Here is a 16555-nt window from a genome sequence, read left to right on the forward strand (position 1 = left end):
TTAAAAAGAAAATGAAGGTGTCATCATATAATTTTGAAATAAGTCCTAGAAGTTGATTAGTATGAAAAGAAAGGTTCTCCATTACACCATTAAAATATTTCTGACACTCTAGAATGGATAAAAAGAAAAGCAGACCATTTTGGTTAGGGATTCCTCTATCCATTTGTATTTGTGAGGAAATGTCTACTAAAGAGACACATTTTTAAATGCCCTAGAATTATGGCTTTTTGACTGTTAATTCAGAGTCAAAGAAAAATACAGTGAGGGAGCTTCTGCCTTATAAGCAGAGCTGCTCATAGTGACACAGCTAACAGGCCCAGAGCCACCCAGCGCAGCCTCAATAAGGAGCCTAGGAAACTCGGGCCAGAGCTCATGGGTGGGTTAAATTGCCAAAGCCTGTGATTAACAACAAAATTGTCTTTATCAAGATAACTCAAGTGGAGATTGTTCCAGAAATGCCAGATTTGGAAATAAATTCTTTCAGGCTGCACTATAGCATTATGAAGATTATATCCCAGAAACAAATTAATGCATATAGATGGTCTTCTGCATAGACCAGAAAATTAGGTCTCAGGAGAGAAGGGGAGCTAAGATCAAGGAGATAGGGGGACAGAGGACAACGAAGACGTAACTGGTGGCTTCTCAGACAGAGAGGCACCTGCTTGTCCCGTGAGCTCGCAGGGCGTTACCTGGGGTGGCAGGACACTCTTCTCTGTGTTCACTAACTCTCCCCTTCCAGCTCCAAAACCATTATTTCCACCGTCCGGGGGTCACTGTCACTACCACTGCCACGGCTGGCAGAGTACGCACACATTCTGGGTACTTTGTCCTGAACGGGTGATATGAGATTGTTACGATGACTCATGCATGGTAAGATGAGGCAGCAAATCCCGTGAGGATGTGAACCATTTCATAGTTGCCACTGAAACCCCTCCCTGTCCCCAGCCCCTCCCAGAAGAACGACTCTGGTTTGTCAACCTGTATGTTTTGCTCGACACTGGAGTCGCCTAGTAACCGGGCCACAGACTCATGAAGCCTCGGATGGCACGCTGACCCTGTGCCAGGCCCAGGACATCCCCACAGTTTCCAGCTCTTCATCCCCTCTCCCTCTTTACAGGGCCTTATTTCTCTCCAGCATCTATTATGATGTGTTGTTCCAAGACTAATGGCCTGTTTATTGAACTCATTAGTGGCTTTCAACTCTCAGACTCTCTGGGAGAAAAAAAAAATCAACCTTGGGAGCAAAAGAATAAATGTTTGCCGAATTTATAGCTCTGCTCCAGCCACCAAAGGGACAGTGGTAGCCTTTGGGAATGTAAGCGAGTGCTGACCCCCTGCAATCCTTTAATTTACTGCGGGCTCATGGGTCTCGGGACTCCTTGCTCATATGCACACAGAGCCAGACCCTGGACCATGACACCAGTGTGGTGATAATGGCCCTCTCTGGAATGTCTGAGGGGGCTCATGCTGTACCCATAGACTCTCCTTGTGTGCACACAGATCCTGGGACAAGACGGCAACTGGGGCTCTGTGGGATTCTCTCAACGTCTCCAGAGTCCGTCATGGTGACAGTTCAAGAACATGTGCTCTTAGGTTGTTGGGATTATAAAAACACATTTTGGGATGTAAACTCCCTCAGCCGAGGTTGTACTCTCCAACAGTCATAAATCCACTTTATTCCTTAACTTATTCACTCACCTGGGGAGCAGACCTTGAGTATTTGTTCTGCATTGAGCAAGGTACTGGCTTCAGGTGACACTAGGTTCAGTGCAGCACATGTGAGGACTAGGGGATTTTCTAACAAGGACATGCTAGGGAAGGGTCCCTAGGTCTGGTGACGGTGACTCCAGGTAGCCTTATGGCTCCAGGATGCCAGTAACACTGTCTGGGTGGAATGAGATGCACTCCTTCACTCTGTCAATGCTAAGGGACCCAAATGCTGTGCTGTCCTGGAAATAAACAGCCAACACCACCAGTGGTGATACTTACCTGCTGGGGGCTAGTGCCAGATGACCCAAGGGGGCCCTAGATCGATGTATACACTGGTGTCTGTGTATGCTGTGTGAGGAGTGCCCACCACAGCACAGTTAGGAGACAGGTTCCACCCTCATAAACATGGAGAAATTATCTTTTTTTCCTCCTGTCTTTCCGCGCCCCCCGCCCCTTGCTACTAGTATCAGCACTTGTCTCCGAAGAGTTTTCCCCCCTTTCATTTCTGGGTGTCTGCTGGGATCTTGCAAGTTTCTGGTTCGTGAACCAAGCATGGGGGCCCCCTGGAGGAGAGAACCTTGGTTCTTGGTTCTTGTAGACCAAGCCACAGCAGCACCAGCTGAACTCTTGTTAGTGGTCTCAGGACCTGACTCCAGACACAAGAAATGGAAATTACACAAAATATGCTCCCTTCCACAGTCCTTCAGGTGATGCCGATGCCCCCTCAATGTGGGAACCATGCTCTGGAGAAGCCTGACCTCTTACGTCTGTGTCTAACATAAGTCAGTTCTTGCTTTGCCTCACAGAGTCACGCTCTGTGGCAGCAGCCTTTCTGAGTGCCGGGTGTGGAGTCCAGGGGCCTCATCCCAGGCTCAGCCTCAATAACCTTCCTTGGGCCAGGACACAGTCCACCTTCCCTCTATAAGATGAGGCTCTGTGCACAGAGTACTTCCAACCCGACTCTTCCAGTTGAGGGCTTGCAGGAAGGCTCACACATCCCAGTTGTGGAGGTCCTCAGATAAGTGCTAGCATGTGTATTTCCTCATCACAGTTAGACAAGAACATTAGTAAAAATAGAGTCAGGGGCCCTGGTGTCAGAATGGGACAGTGGAAAGGAGCACAGTTGAAGGGATGAATGAAGATAGCCGGCTCTGGTAACTGCACCACATGTCTCCTGTCACCCTGCTGAGTGCCAGCCATCACCAAAACCCTAGAGATGATCAGCACCAGAGTCAGCCGAGAGAGGGCGAGAGAATGTCACGGGGGCACTGGAGGGGGACAGGTGAGCATGGTTGGGTTAATGTTTGCACCTCTCCTTGTCTAGTCTAATGTCAGGAGGCCTGTGTGTGGCTGGAGGAAGATCCTGTAGCCACACGAAGGACATTCAAGAAATTCAAGTTAATCCATCCTTAGATGTATTCTTATACTTACTTTTTTATTCACAGGAATACTGCAAAGTACAAGTTAAATGATGAGATTATTCAAACACGCATTGCTGTGGAGTTGAAACCAACTCCAGCAGGCTTTCAGTAACTGTAAATCACACAAGAGGGGACTGAGCATCTTTCTCCTGTGGAGCACCTGGTGGTTCTGAACCAAGCCACCAGAGCTCTCTAACGATGAGGTGGTGAAAAAAAAGAAAAATCACTAAATGTTGCTCTGTGGCTCAGGAGAGTAGATGCTGCTGTGCTCTGAATAACCAAAGGATTGTGTCTCTCCTGCACCAAGCTGGAGGAAGACCCAGGAAAGCTACTTTGGAATCCTCAGGGTAAAGGGGTCTCCAGAATTCAGGGTTACTTAATAATTCTGGCCAAAGAGTGAGCCTCAAATCTTGGTTTTATGCAATAAACAATAGAAACCTGAGTTGAAATCACCCTCCCACAGTGTCCGAAGGGTTCACAGTCTGCAGGCAGGCGCACTCTCCCAGGTCTGCCCCTTACCTGGGGGTCAGTAGCAGCATCACCCTCCCAGTCTGGCTCATGTGGAGTTGTGGTTTCAGCATAGTCACATGACGGGCACGTTTGAGGTCTGGGCTCAGTGTCGTTCTGTTTTTGGGAGGTGGGTTTTCCTATGTGAGGAAAGGCAAAGGTAGTCATGGACCAGCCATTAACAGTCTGATTTCAGAGCTTCAGGAGGGAGCTGGGGAAGACATTCAGGAGTAATAAAAAGGTATAATAAAAAAACGTGGCGAGAGCCAGGCTTCCTGCTCAGCTGTCACCAGTGAGCCTGGGTTCAGGGAAGCATTTGCATAATTACATGTATCTTCAGAACACAACCACTCCATTGAGTCTAAGGCAAACTGCACTCTGACCACTTCGCCACAAGAGGTTAATAGACTTTTCATGTTAAAAGGGGTTCAGTGGGCAAACCATCTGGGAAACACTGAGGTTACTCCTCAAGTGTTATTTATCAAAGAATAAACAGGCTTCCTTTTATGAAGAGCCTCTCATTGTGCCGAAGGGGCAGCTTCTAGTTTCTAAAGGAGGAACCGAATTTGAAATATTTCCCTAATAGACTTGAACAGAGAATGCTGATTTTCCTACAATGCCTAGTAACACCTTTCTCTTTTATTAATTGTGACTCGGGTAAAGTTTAAAAGCAACCTGGTTTTCTATGTAAGTGTTTATACAAACTTTGTTTTATGATATTAATGACAACACTCACATTTTAACAGCACTCTCCCCACCTCCTCACTGTAATTCTTACTTCCATTAATCCTTCTAGCCTATCCCTTCTTGTCTCCTGAGCTTTTACCCCTAGGCTAACGCTGCTTTTTGATCTTCTGGGGTCTATTCAAAACAGCAAGTTTTGGTGTTATTGTTCATATTATATAAGCTATTACTTGGCTGAAATTTAAACCACAGGGGTGAGTTTTATTTCAGGTTTAAAAGGTGAATAGTAAGATTATAATCTTGGTAGTTCTCTGAGTCTCTCTGGGAGCTGGGCCATTTTGTGGTTCTGCGTTTTCGATTAATACCTTTAGAACAGTTGTTTGAGGAAATTTTGTTCTGAAGCCTGAGATCTTTAAGGATATTCTAGGTTATTGTTTTTCAGCTGAGATGGGAATTTACATCCCACTAACCCACCACCATCTAATTACTTCCAGTTCATAGTGAAGCCCTGGCAGCCTAATGGTAAGGAACTGCACTGCTAATCCAAAGGCACCTGGTTTGAATCTACCAACTTCTCCATGGGAGAAAGATGGGAAATCTCTTCCCATGTGATCAGCTTCCACGGGTGGGTCACCTGAGTTGATCCCAATTCGATGATATTCAACAACAGTGACCCTAGAGGACTGAGCAGAACTCCCCCACAGGGTTGCTGAGCTATAAATCTTGATGGAACACACTGACTCATCTTGTTCCTGTATAGTGGCTGCTGGTGGGTTTAAACTGCTGGCTTTTCAGTGTGCATCTCAACACTCAATGCACTAACAGGCTCCTTGAACATGCATCAGCTGACCTTTTCTCAGTGTAAGTGTAAACTTGTCAACTTGGGTGACAGCTAATCCAAACGTTGGGATTCTGACTCTTGCCAAAGGATATTCAAAACACATACCTGGTGGTATATTTCTCAAGAAGCAGCCATGAAATATCTCATAGGGCACAGCTACATGCTGTCATATATATGGGGCTCTCATGAGTCAGAATCGACTCTACAACAGCAAGGGGAGCTGCTGTTAAGATGCGGACTCTGATTCACCTGGCCGCTTTGGAGGGCGAGAGTCTACATTACTGCAAAGCTCCCAGTTGATGCTGGCCAGTGGACCGCACTCTGAGCAGCTGGGTATAAAAAACCAGAAAGCCAAACCCACACTGTCAAATAATAGATTCTGACATGTGGCGACCCTACACTGGAGGGTCAGGATTCCAAGGCTATCAACCGTTATATCTTTATAAAAGGAAGACTGTCCATCTTTCTCCCAGAATGGCTAGTGGATTCAAACTGCTGACCTTTCAGATAGCAGCCTAGCATGCAATAAACTACACCACTGGAGTTCCTTTAGGACCTATAATAAGGCCTCATTTAGCAGAGCATGATTAAATACAATTTCTCCATTAGCCATAACACTAGATTGCTCTGTGAAGCAAATACGTCCATCACACCAGGAAGAAGAATTGCTGCCATTATCCTCCAGCCTCAACAATTATCAACAGGGCACACTGTGACAGCCTCTCAACAGCACTGTGCAATGAACAGGAGCTAAGTAAATTTCTTTATACCAGCACTTCTTTTCAGTCTCCTTTGTACAGGTGCTTCCAGTTTTGATACAAGGATAAAAGAACATATGTTGTTGTTTTGCCGTTGAGTCAGAACTGACACGCAGATGACCCTCCAATGGGTTTGCAGAGGCAGTAAATTGCACAGGAAGAGATTGTCCATCCTTCTCCGGTGGAGCATCTGGTGGATTTGAACTCATGTGCCTATGGGATTTGCAGTGCAGCTTCTGGCCTCTAGGACACCAGAGCTTCATATATGATGGAGAGTGAAGAGATTGAGATTGTTAAACAGCTTTAGTTTACTTGGCTCCACAATCAATACTCTTGGTACCAGCAGCCAGAAAAGTAAAAGACAAATTGCTTTGGGAAAGTCTGCTGCCAGAGACCTCTCCAGAGTACTGAAAATGAATGTCAATCTAGAGACAAATATGCATCTGATCCAGGCCATGGTCTTCACAATTACTTGCTGTGTATCAGAAAACTGGACAATGACTAGGAATGATAGAAAGAGAATTGATGTCTTTGAACTGTAGTGCTGGAGAAGAGTATTGAATGGACTGCTAAGAGAACTAACAGATTCATCCTAGAAAGGGTAAAACCAGGCTGTTCCTTGGAGGCAAGGATTCTGAAGTTTCGTCCACCATATTTTGGACATGTTGCAAGGAGGGACCAGTACTTGAAGAGGGACGTCATGCTTGGGAAGGTGGAGGGACAGTGCAAGAGAGGAAGACCCTTGATGAGACAGATTGATTCAGTAACTGGGGTAATAGGGGTCGGTGTGTCAGAGACAATAATATTGTCACAGAACAGAGCAGGGTTTAGGGCTGTTTTACACAGGGATGCTATGAGTTGCTGGTGACTTGATGGCACATAACAACACCACCAACAACATAGGGGTGTTTGTGCATAATATATATGTATGAAAATTATATATAAATAAAATATATATGCTGATATGTGAAGTGGTTGGATTCTGGAAGGTGGGATGTTTTATGGTGGTAGAGGGTCCGGTGTGGACTGTTTGGTTGCTTTTTGTTTTATTCACTCTTGTGTGTGAGCTGATTGGATTTGCTGGATTTAGCTAACAATGAGCTGTGGGTGGGAAGTCCCTTATTTAGAGTCAACAGGTCTTGGTGGACGGCCTTGGTATTTAAATGTTAGTTGGACCCTCAGGCTGGTGCTAATTGTGTTTGGGACTGACATTGTTCTAAATTGTACAGCATTGGTCTAATCAATTTGCTGTACTGAAGTAACTTGCAGTTGCTGTGATGCTGAACACTGTGCCATTGGATTGGTGTGTCAGATGCATAATGTTTACCCATCATGGACAGTGTTTGGTGGAACTCTCAGATTAAGACAGGCTTGGAAACAGTAGTGGCATCGACTTCCTAAACAACATGCCTCTGGAAACTCTATGAACATAGAGAAATGACAATAGTTATAGAACAGGGTTCAGGTCTTTTGTTCACAGGGTCTCTATGAATTGTGCTCAACTTGATGACAACAATAATAATAATAACTATATATGTATATATATATATAATAACAATATATATATAATAACAATATATATATATAATGTAGTTGATGATTGCCTTCAAGTTGAGCATGACTCATAGCGACCCTATGAACAAAAGGCCTGAAGCCTTTCTATAACTATGGACTTTTTCAAAGTTCTTAGGTTTACCAGAGGCATGTTGTTTAAGAAGTGGATGCCACACCTGATTCCAAATATAAATATTTGCTCATGTGAAACCTATACTTGGACCAGGAAGCAGCAGTCAAAACAGAGCAGAAGAACACAGCATGGTTCAGGATCAGAAAAGGTGTGCAGCAGGCAGCATCCTATCTCCATACCTTTTCAATCTATATGCGGAACAGATCATTCAGGAGGCTGGACTTTATGAGGAGAAAGACTCATCAATGGCTTGCGTTATGCATATGACACAACCTTGTTTGCTGAAACTGAGGAGGACATGTTCCCATGTGATTTACTGCCACTGAAAGTTCTCTAGAGCTATGGATGAGTTTTGATTTGATGGCACAAGAAAACAACCTTCTTTCTGCTTATCCATCCTATTTCTATAAAGACTCATGAGAGGTCATAGAACACAAGGATGTCTTGGAAAGAGATGAAAGTCCTCCCACAGTCATAGTAACCCCTGGTGTCATGGAAGCTCCATGGGGGTGACACAAAAACGCCCCACTGTCAGTTGACCATTCTCTCCGCCATATACCACTTTTATATAACTCTTTACAACAAATAAATTAACACGCAAAACTTGCAAAACCAGGCAGGGAACATTAGCAGCAAGTTCAGAACAATCTCCTTCCTATCCTCTTCTTATGAAGCAATTCAAGGCTTGTGGTTTCTATTCAATTTGTTATAATGACAGTGTTTAATCATGGCATCTGCTCAGCAGCCTGCTGCTGAATTGAGGTCACACATGTGACTATTCAGGCATGCAGCACATAATCTATAACTAAGACTTCACCCCCGAATCTCTGGAAGCAGTATCATTAATTAACAATGCATTTTCTTTAAAAAAAATAACAAGCAATGCAGCCTTTTTAAAATGCTGCCTTGACTTGGAATGAGGAGAGTCAGCACTGAGTGGTTGGCGGCACTTGGTGTTACTGAAGGAAGAAGTCAGCCGTGGGAACAGTGATGCCATTTGTTCAAAGATGTTTAATGAAGAGTCTTCTGTCTCAGACACTTGTACTTAAGGTTCTTCCCAATCATCAAATCAAAATGGAAAGCTTACAATTGAGAGTTCTTTTTCATATGCTCAGATGTGTTGTAAATGCAACAGACATCATGTAAGTTAAAAATTACATTCTGAGCAGTAAATACTTTTAATTTTTAGAGAACAACGAAAAATCCTTGACCCTTCCTCTGACTCGATTCTCAATCGTGAAAGCTGGCTTTAATTGACCAACACACAGAACAGTCCTCTCCAGCCAAGGGCCTGATCCATCTTAATATAATGTCTGTTCAATCTACTGCTGACACATCAGACCAAGTAGTTTACAGTGCAACATACAAATACATTTGAACTGAAGAGAAATAGGTCATAAGGTATACAGGTTTCTGGATACAGTGCAAATAACATTTAAGCTTAAATTTATGTCTGGAGCCTAAACTGGTATACATTCAAGGTTGTTTCAATAAGTAAAATCCCATGAATGTACGTTTGTGTTGTTTACACATTAGTTGTTTTTTATGTGTGTCTATGCCTTAATGGAACCCTGAAGATGATGTTTAATACATGTCAATTTGCTTTTTTTTGGCTGAGGACACAGAGGGACTTTTCACTCATCAGCATTTCTATCCATCAGAGGCCACTGGCTCAACCCACCCTTCTACTGAGCAACCTGCTTTCCATTTTTATCAGCAAGAGCATGAGTAGGGGTGGGAGGGCAATCTAATTTGTAAGTTAATTGCTGTTTTACCTGAGGAGGCGAGTTTGGGCAGGCGGCTTTGAGGGGGTCGCACCCCTCTGGTGGTCATGCTGGGGTCTGAGGCAGGATGGACCATGGTCCTGTCTGCAGGGACCTGGCTGTCTGAGGAGGAAGGCACTTGACTGTCAAGGGTGTGAGCTCTGGTGGACGAAGCTGTAGGAAGTGCTGGCTGGAGAGAGGAGGCTGGCTCTGTGTCCCCTGGGGAGTCTGGTTTGCATAGGTACCGTCCTGTGGAGCGATTTCCTGAGTCTGGCAGTGGGAATGTTCCAATGCCACTGTCGAGTGTTCTCATCTGGCAGTTCGATTCTGAAACAGTGCAGCAAAGCGATGATCAGAAAGTGCGCACATGCAAAGACACTTGGATGTAACCTCTCGAGCAAGAGGACATCTTAAAGAAAAAATTTAAGAGAAATAAAAATGAGAAACATTGGGAAATAGGACTAACAAGTGAAACCTATGATGCAGATATTTAATTAGAAATTAAAATATTCCCTATGAAGTAAAAAGGCCAGCCCGCTCATGCAGCAATGGTGCCTGGCACATATGCCTAAAATGTTCTCCAGTGTCAAAGGGAGATTTATTAGAGACCAGACATATTTGTTCACCCTTATTTAAATCTGTGAACAAAAGGACTTCATTTAATTAGGTGAAGTTTGTGAACTAAACTGAATAAGGAACACAAATAAGATTATTGAAGGGGTATCCTAATAAAGGCGATTATTTATTCCTTGCATAAATTTTAACCTAATCAGTAGTTGCCTAAATATCTAGCTCTCGACTTGTCTTCCAAGATAAGAAATTCACATTTTCTAGCCTCATCCCAGAGGGTCCCTCACTCATTGTAATGTTACTTATCTATCATTTGTTCTTCATTTGACCCAACCTCTGTTTGAGATCTTCATGAGAAGGCTTCAGAGCCTCCTTATATTGTTCACATTTTCTTTATGAAATGACAACTCATTAGTGCTCTTTGAATATTTTGTCACTCACAGAGATCCTGCTATTTCCTAAACAAAGACAATGCGCTCTGGTGGTGTAGTGCACAGTGTTCGGCACTGCAAGCCATCAGGTCTGGGCTTCACATCCATTAGCCACTCCTAGGGAGAAAGACGGTTGGCTTCTTTTCTTTAATACCACTTTGTAAACCTGACAGAAGGTTGCTATGAGTTGGAATAGACCTGAAGGCAGGGGGTTTCATCATGTGTGGCCTATTCTACTGAGACAAATTTTACACAGAGAGAAGTATACTATAGCTGAAGAAGCTATGAGATAGCGTCAAATATCTTACTGCCTGAAACACAGTATTATCATATTACTCCTATGATAATCTTGGGATGAAAAAGCCTTGGTGGTGGTGTTACATCCCATTGAGACAGAATTAATAGCTGACTTTCTGGTGTGTTTTCAGAGTCTGTGAGTCAGCTGGGAGGAGGACACGCATCTTTCTCTCTTGGAGCAGCTGGTAGATTCTGACCATTTAAATCCCTAGCCACTAGGCCACCAGTCGTTGTTGTGTACCTTTGAGTCAGAACCAAACCACAGCTGACCCTTAAGTGCATTTTCAGAGGCAGTTAATCGCATGGGAAGAGATTGCCCATCCTTCTCCTGTACAGCAGCTAGTGGATTCAAACCATATGCCTTTGAGTTTGCAGCACAGTTTGTTCACCACTATGCCACCAGAGCTCCCCAAAATAGCCTTAGGAAAGTTAATGTAAGTCTAGGACTGTAACAGATACAACTCAGCACTGTGCTAGGTAAGGTGGAGAATGTCATAGAAGGTATTTTTATGTCAAGAAGTTCAGCAACTCACATTTCTTAGAAGCATTAGAGAGCGATGTTTTGGAGTGTGTTCTTTACCCATACATAACTAACTGAGTCACTCTGAAACACATCCTCAACCTCTTGGAGGTTCAAATTCCTTACTGGATTGCTCTAAAGACTAAAATATGCTCATCATCAAAGTCCTAGACCTTTAAATGATGCCTACCACACTGTGACCTGCCAGAAAGAATGAGTGGTGATATATTGCAAGGCAATATACTTCAATATATTTCTTGAGAGCTCTGGTGGCCTGGTGGTAAGGAGCTGTGCTGCAATCCCAAAAGTACACTGTTTGAATCCACCAGTTGCTCTGTGGGAGAAGGCTGAGCAATCTCCTATCATGTGATTTACTGCCTCTGAAAACCTGCTGGAGGGTCAGCCCTGGGTTGGTTCTGACAGGATCCCATTCAACAGCAACATTAGGTATTAATAAACATCTTTGTTGTTGTGTACTATTGAGTCAGAACTGACCCACAACAGACCCTCCAGTGGGTTTTCTGAGGCAGTTAATCACATGGGAGGAGATTGTCCATCAATAAATGTCTTAGAGGTAAATAAATACCTTATAGTTATATATGTTCCATATATAATCTCATTTGATCCTGAAAAATGAATACTTAAACTTCACTCCTATACTTTCCTCCAAAAATAAGTTTGTTCTAAGTAAGGCATGGAATTCTGGCAATTTTCTACCTTAAAAACAAGGGAGTATTGATAAAGACAGTTTTTCTAGGTTCTCATAGGTTTCATGTTTGACTTTTCAAGAAGTAGGAGGAGGAAGTCCTGATTTAAAAAGAAGCCTCAGTCTTGAAAGGATGTTTTGTCAGAAGAAGCAGGCTCCCTTCCTAGAGTATAAAGTTCACTTAACACTTCACGTGCCATCGGATACCAGGGGTGTGTTAGGGAGGGTGGTCTAAATGCTGCTTTCTTTTCTCAGGATCACAAGGAGTTAAGTTTCAGCCCTTATTCACTGTCCAGGACCACCACTTTGTCAACAAAAGTCTCAAACAGCCATACAGATTATTCATAATCTTCTCTGCTCTTTTTGTAGAAAGAGTGACCTTTTAATTTTTTTTTTTTTACAGAGGTTTTGGATTTCCATTCATTCATTGCCGCAATTTTCTCCCTTCCCACCCCTCCCCACCAGCTCGCTTCCCCCTCTGAAGAGAGGAAAAAAAAAAAGAAAAAAAATTCCTTCATTAGTATACAATTCCCACATCCCTTCCCCCCACCCCCCACCCCGAGTACACTTCTCTATGCAACCTTAATTCTGGATTCCTGTGCTAACCATAATACTCAATCATATACCTTTTTGAGAAATAAAAAGTTGTTTGCATGGAGAAGCTCTGCCGGAAGTGTGCAAAAAAAAAAAAAAAGACTTGGATTTGGATCCATGTACCTTTCTTCATTCTATCTTAGATACACAATACATTTTATATCTGCCATGGTCATGTCCTACACTTGGCCAATTTAGCATTCTCTGAAGTATTCAGGTCCACAGAAGAGTATACACCTTTACAGAACTGAGCCAATCTTCGGGGATGGGACATAATGATAACGGGAGACTGTGATGGGTGACACCCTGTGTGCCCAGGGCTGCTGTCATTAACAGCTCCCTCCCAGCTCCTTTCTCCTCAGCATGGTAACTTCAGGAGCCTCACCCTCTTTAATAAAGATGATTCCTCACAATTTTAGATGCTTATTATAGCTACTGGACAATGAATAAGGAAGACTGAAGAAGAATCGATAGCTTTGAATTGTGGCTACAGAAGAGAGTTCTGAACTTCTCATGGACTGGCAGAAGAACAAATAGTCCGACTGGGAGGAAGTGAAACCAGGCTGCTCCTTAGAGGCAAGGATTTTGAAAGCTGGTCTCGCATACTTTGGGCATGTTCTTAGGAGAGACTAGTCCTTGGAAAAGGACATCATTCTGTGATAGGTCAATGAGAGAGAGAAAGACCTGGAGCAAGATGCACTGACTCAGTGAGTACAACGAGTTTGAGTGGGGCGGGGATTGTAATGATGGCACATATGGTAGCTGTGAGTTACAGTGGACCCAACAGCACCTAACACCAGCATAAGAGCTAACACAGGTCCCCAGGTGATGCAAATGGCTTTCCCTTTAAGTTGGTAGTTCAAACCTACCCAGTCTACCCTACCAAGTAGTCGTGTAGAACACAACCTCTATGGTCTGTGTCCAGAGAAGAACACAGCCGTGAAAACTTACTGGAGGAATTCATGAGTCACAACTGACTCGATGGAGACGTATTTATCACAGCTACTGTGACAGTGAGATGCCAATCGTGGTAATGGGTACCCATGGTGGACAGTGGTGGCTGGAGCTTCTCGACTAGAACAAGCCTGGAAGCAGGAGTGGCTTCCACTTCCGAAATGGTTTGCCTCCGGAAACTCTATGTATGAACAGTGCTAAGGCCTTTTGTTCATAGGGTTGCAATGAGTCATCTGTGACTCGACGGCACCTAATAACAACAATAACAACAGGAGTGCCTGAGAGGTGCAAATGATCAGCATGCTTCACAAAAATCATATAGGGTACTTCACAAATAAAGTATCACATCAAGTTCAGAGAGGCTGATTTATCTTGCCATATGCCAGAATATAAAGAGAGCAGATTTGAGTCCAGGCTTGTTTAACCACAGGATCACCCTCTTAGGCTTGTAAGTCACTGATTTCTCCCAAAATGTTCAGCCATATTTCAGACGTAGGATCAGCCCAGGCAAGAGTGAGTGAGTGATGGAGGCAAACTCGTGAGAGGGTTCACAGCACAGCACCCTGCTTCAAGGCCGGGCTCCAGCTCTGCTCCGGAACAGGCACCAGGGCCTCACTTCTATCTTGGTTCCTGCCTCCTGTCCACACATTGTGTGGCTGGAAGACTATCCAGGTCCTTGGCAGTTCCACCCAGTCACAGATCCACAATGGCCTTGTAATTCTTCCCTTCATGCTCTTGGATTGCCTCCATAGACTTCCATGTCACTGTTGTTCTTGAGTTCATGCCACCTCCCTGGGCTTGGTAATGGGCACTGCTCCCCAGGACGATTCCCTGGTTTTGTCTAAAGTCTTTCTCTTCCACTTATTTTATTGTTCAAACCTCAGAGGGCTTGGAATCCAGTCCCTGCAAATGGAGACTCCAAAAGCTAAGTGAGCTTGTTAGCTTTTTATTCAAGGCCCACCCAGAGAGAGACTCCAGACCCCAAAGCCTGACCATACGGGCATGACCTGCAGTCCAAGGCCATGAGGCATGTGCAGGAATCAGGGTGGAGGACCATCTGGGACAGAAAACATGGTGAAAACAGCTGTGCTATATCTGGAGCCTTACTGAGGACACTAGTAATTCCTGGCTTCCATCCACCCAGCTTATTTTCCCTTTACATCAACATACTATATTATCGTACTGGTTGTAAAATAGGACTTTCATTATTTGGGACTTCTCTGGTTGAAATCTGCATGCATTGACATTAAACTTAGAAACCACTTTCCATTACTGTCATATTTTATTTCTAAAAAATTTACAGATGCCAAATCTGTAGCAAGAGTGAATCACTCATTTGTAAACATCTGTGAAATGATGTGTGGACAGTCCGGGGTTCAGACACTCCATGCCAAGTTTCACCCTCAAGCAAATTTCCTGAGCATGGGGTATGACTGTGGAAATCAGGAGTTTATATCCAAAATGCTGACACCACTTTTCTGTAGTTTCTTTGGGGCACCATCAGTTTTATGCAATGGATAAAAATATTTTAACCTGCAAACAGGTTGGATATTGTGCTTCTGAAGCCAGTTTTTGCCTCCACTTAAGAATGATAAGAACTCACAAAATAATCAAATGGCCACGTAGGAATAAAGTTCAAAGGGGCAAGTCTGCTTGTACCTTGACTGAGTTAACTCACATGTGATCTTGGCAAGTGTAAGGTTCACATTTGTGACTGTTAGCTCAGCTGCCAAGGACACCTTCCAAAGAGTTCAGGGGTTGGGTCTCTGGATGGACTATCTGGACTCTTCCTAATGAGGTCACTAATTATAGCTCTGATTCTGTCTGGTTCTCTCACCAATTACTCATTGTTCCAGTTGCATGCTCTCTCTCTCCCCTCTCCCCTCTCCTCTCCTCTCTCCTCCCCTCCCCTCCTCTCCCCCCCCCGTAAAGTCTCTTTTATCACCAACAGCAAGTGCAAAACATTACATGACATTACTTAACTATCAGCAGTGCTTGCCAGTCCTTCTGACAGAGAAAAAAGACCATCTCCTGGGACAAACATTGGACACCTGAGATCTGAGTGAGCTCAATTTCAGCATGTCTTGGGCCTATTTGAGATACATCAGCAAAATGGCAGAGAACCTCTGACTTAGGATGGGCTCTGTGGTGATCTTGGCTAGGACATTAAATCTATTACTTTGTTTATCTTTGGTGTACACAGAGATGGGCACTATTTTTACTATCTTAGCAATGGATATGGGCATTTCTAAGAGATCACTGTTTTGTGAGGGGATGTCAAGAATACTTGGATGGAGACTATTGTCTAGAATTGAGTATTTAGAAAGAGAGAAGGTAGTTCTGTGTTTAAACAGAAGATGAGAAGGCTAGACAGTGAGGTTCTGCATGGGATGGTAGAAGAGAAGAAATTTTGGAAAGACATTCCCACTAAGGATATTTAACTGATACTTAGGGTGTATGATATTAAATGCCTACTCATCTTGCCAAAGGGCTTTAGCCCTTTCTTCCCCTGAAGCCACGTGCCTTGACACTTGGTATCCCTTCCACTTGAAAATGAGATCATCTTATCGTCACCCTTGGGCAGCAGTGGTTCGTTTGGTAGCAGAATCTTTACCTTCCCTGTGGGAGACGTGGGTTCTATCCCTGGTCAGTGTTCCTCATGACCTGCCTGGCAGTGGTGGCTTCTGGTTGTTATGATGCTGAATGGACTTAAGGAGACTTGTGGGGCAGGAAGAAAGACTTGGTGACACACTTCTCACAGGCAGCCATGGAGACCCGCTGAATCACTACTGTCAATCACTACTCTGCTGGGCACAGAGGCTAACTTGAGTGGCCAACAGGAACAGCACCTGCATCTTAGGAACACTGGGAGGCTCTGAGGAGAAGTAACATAACCTGTGACCAACACAGCACAATGTAGGCACACATGGTTATTATTTAGAAAATGGTAGCTACTCTCAAAATAACTATTATTAGATGATGTCTCCGGAAAGCCAGAGGAAGAACAAATCTGCCTTGAAAGAAGTGCACCTGGAACGCCCCTTCAAAGTAAGAAATGGCGGAGTTTCACCTCACTAACTTTGGGGACATGTTACCAGGAAGGATCAGCTCG

General features: G+C 43.9%; 1 protein-coding gene across 1 annotated transcript in view; it reads right to left on the reverse strand.

The window, feature by feature from the left end:
* Nucleotides 1-593: 593 nt before the first annotated feature.
* The window catches only part of NCKAP5 (NCK-associated protein 5), a 914632-nt gene continuing 898670 nt past the window's right edge, over nucleotides 594-16555 (reverse strand). Inside the window, 4 exon segments of the mRNA XM_006894461.1 lie at nucleotides 594-767; nucleotides 770-829; nucleotides 3651-3778; nucleotides 9384-9698. Of these exon segments, the coding sequence (XP_006894523.1) occupies nucleotides 594-767; nucleotides 770-829; nucleotides 3651-3778; nucleotides 9384-9698 (677 nt within the window).

This window comes from Elephantulus edwardii, unplaced genomic scaffold (assembly GCF_000299155.1).
Source record: "Elephantulus edwardii isolate Elephantulus edwardi_28Jun2011 unplaced genomic scaffold, EleEdw1.0 scaffold00143, whole genome shotgun sequence".
NCBI lineage: Eukaryota > Metazoa > Chordata > Mammalia > Macroscelidea > Macroscelididae > Elephantulus > Elephantulus edwardii.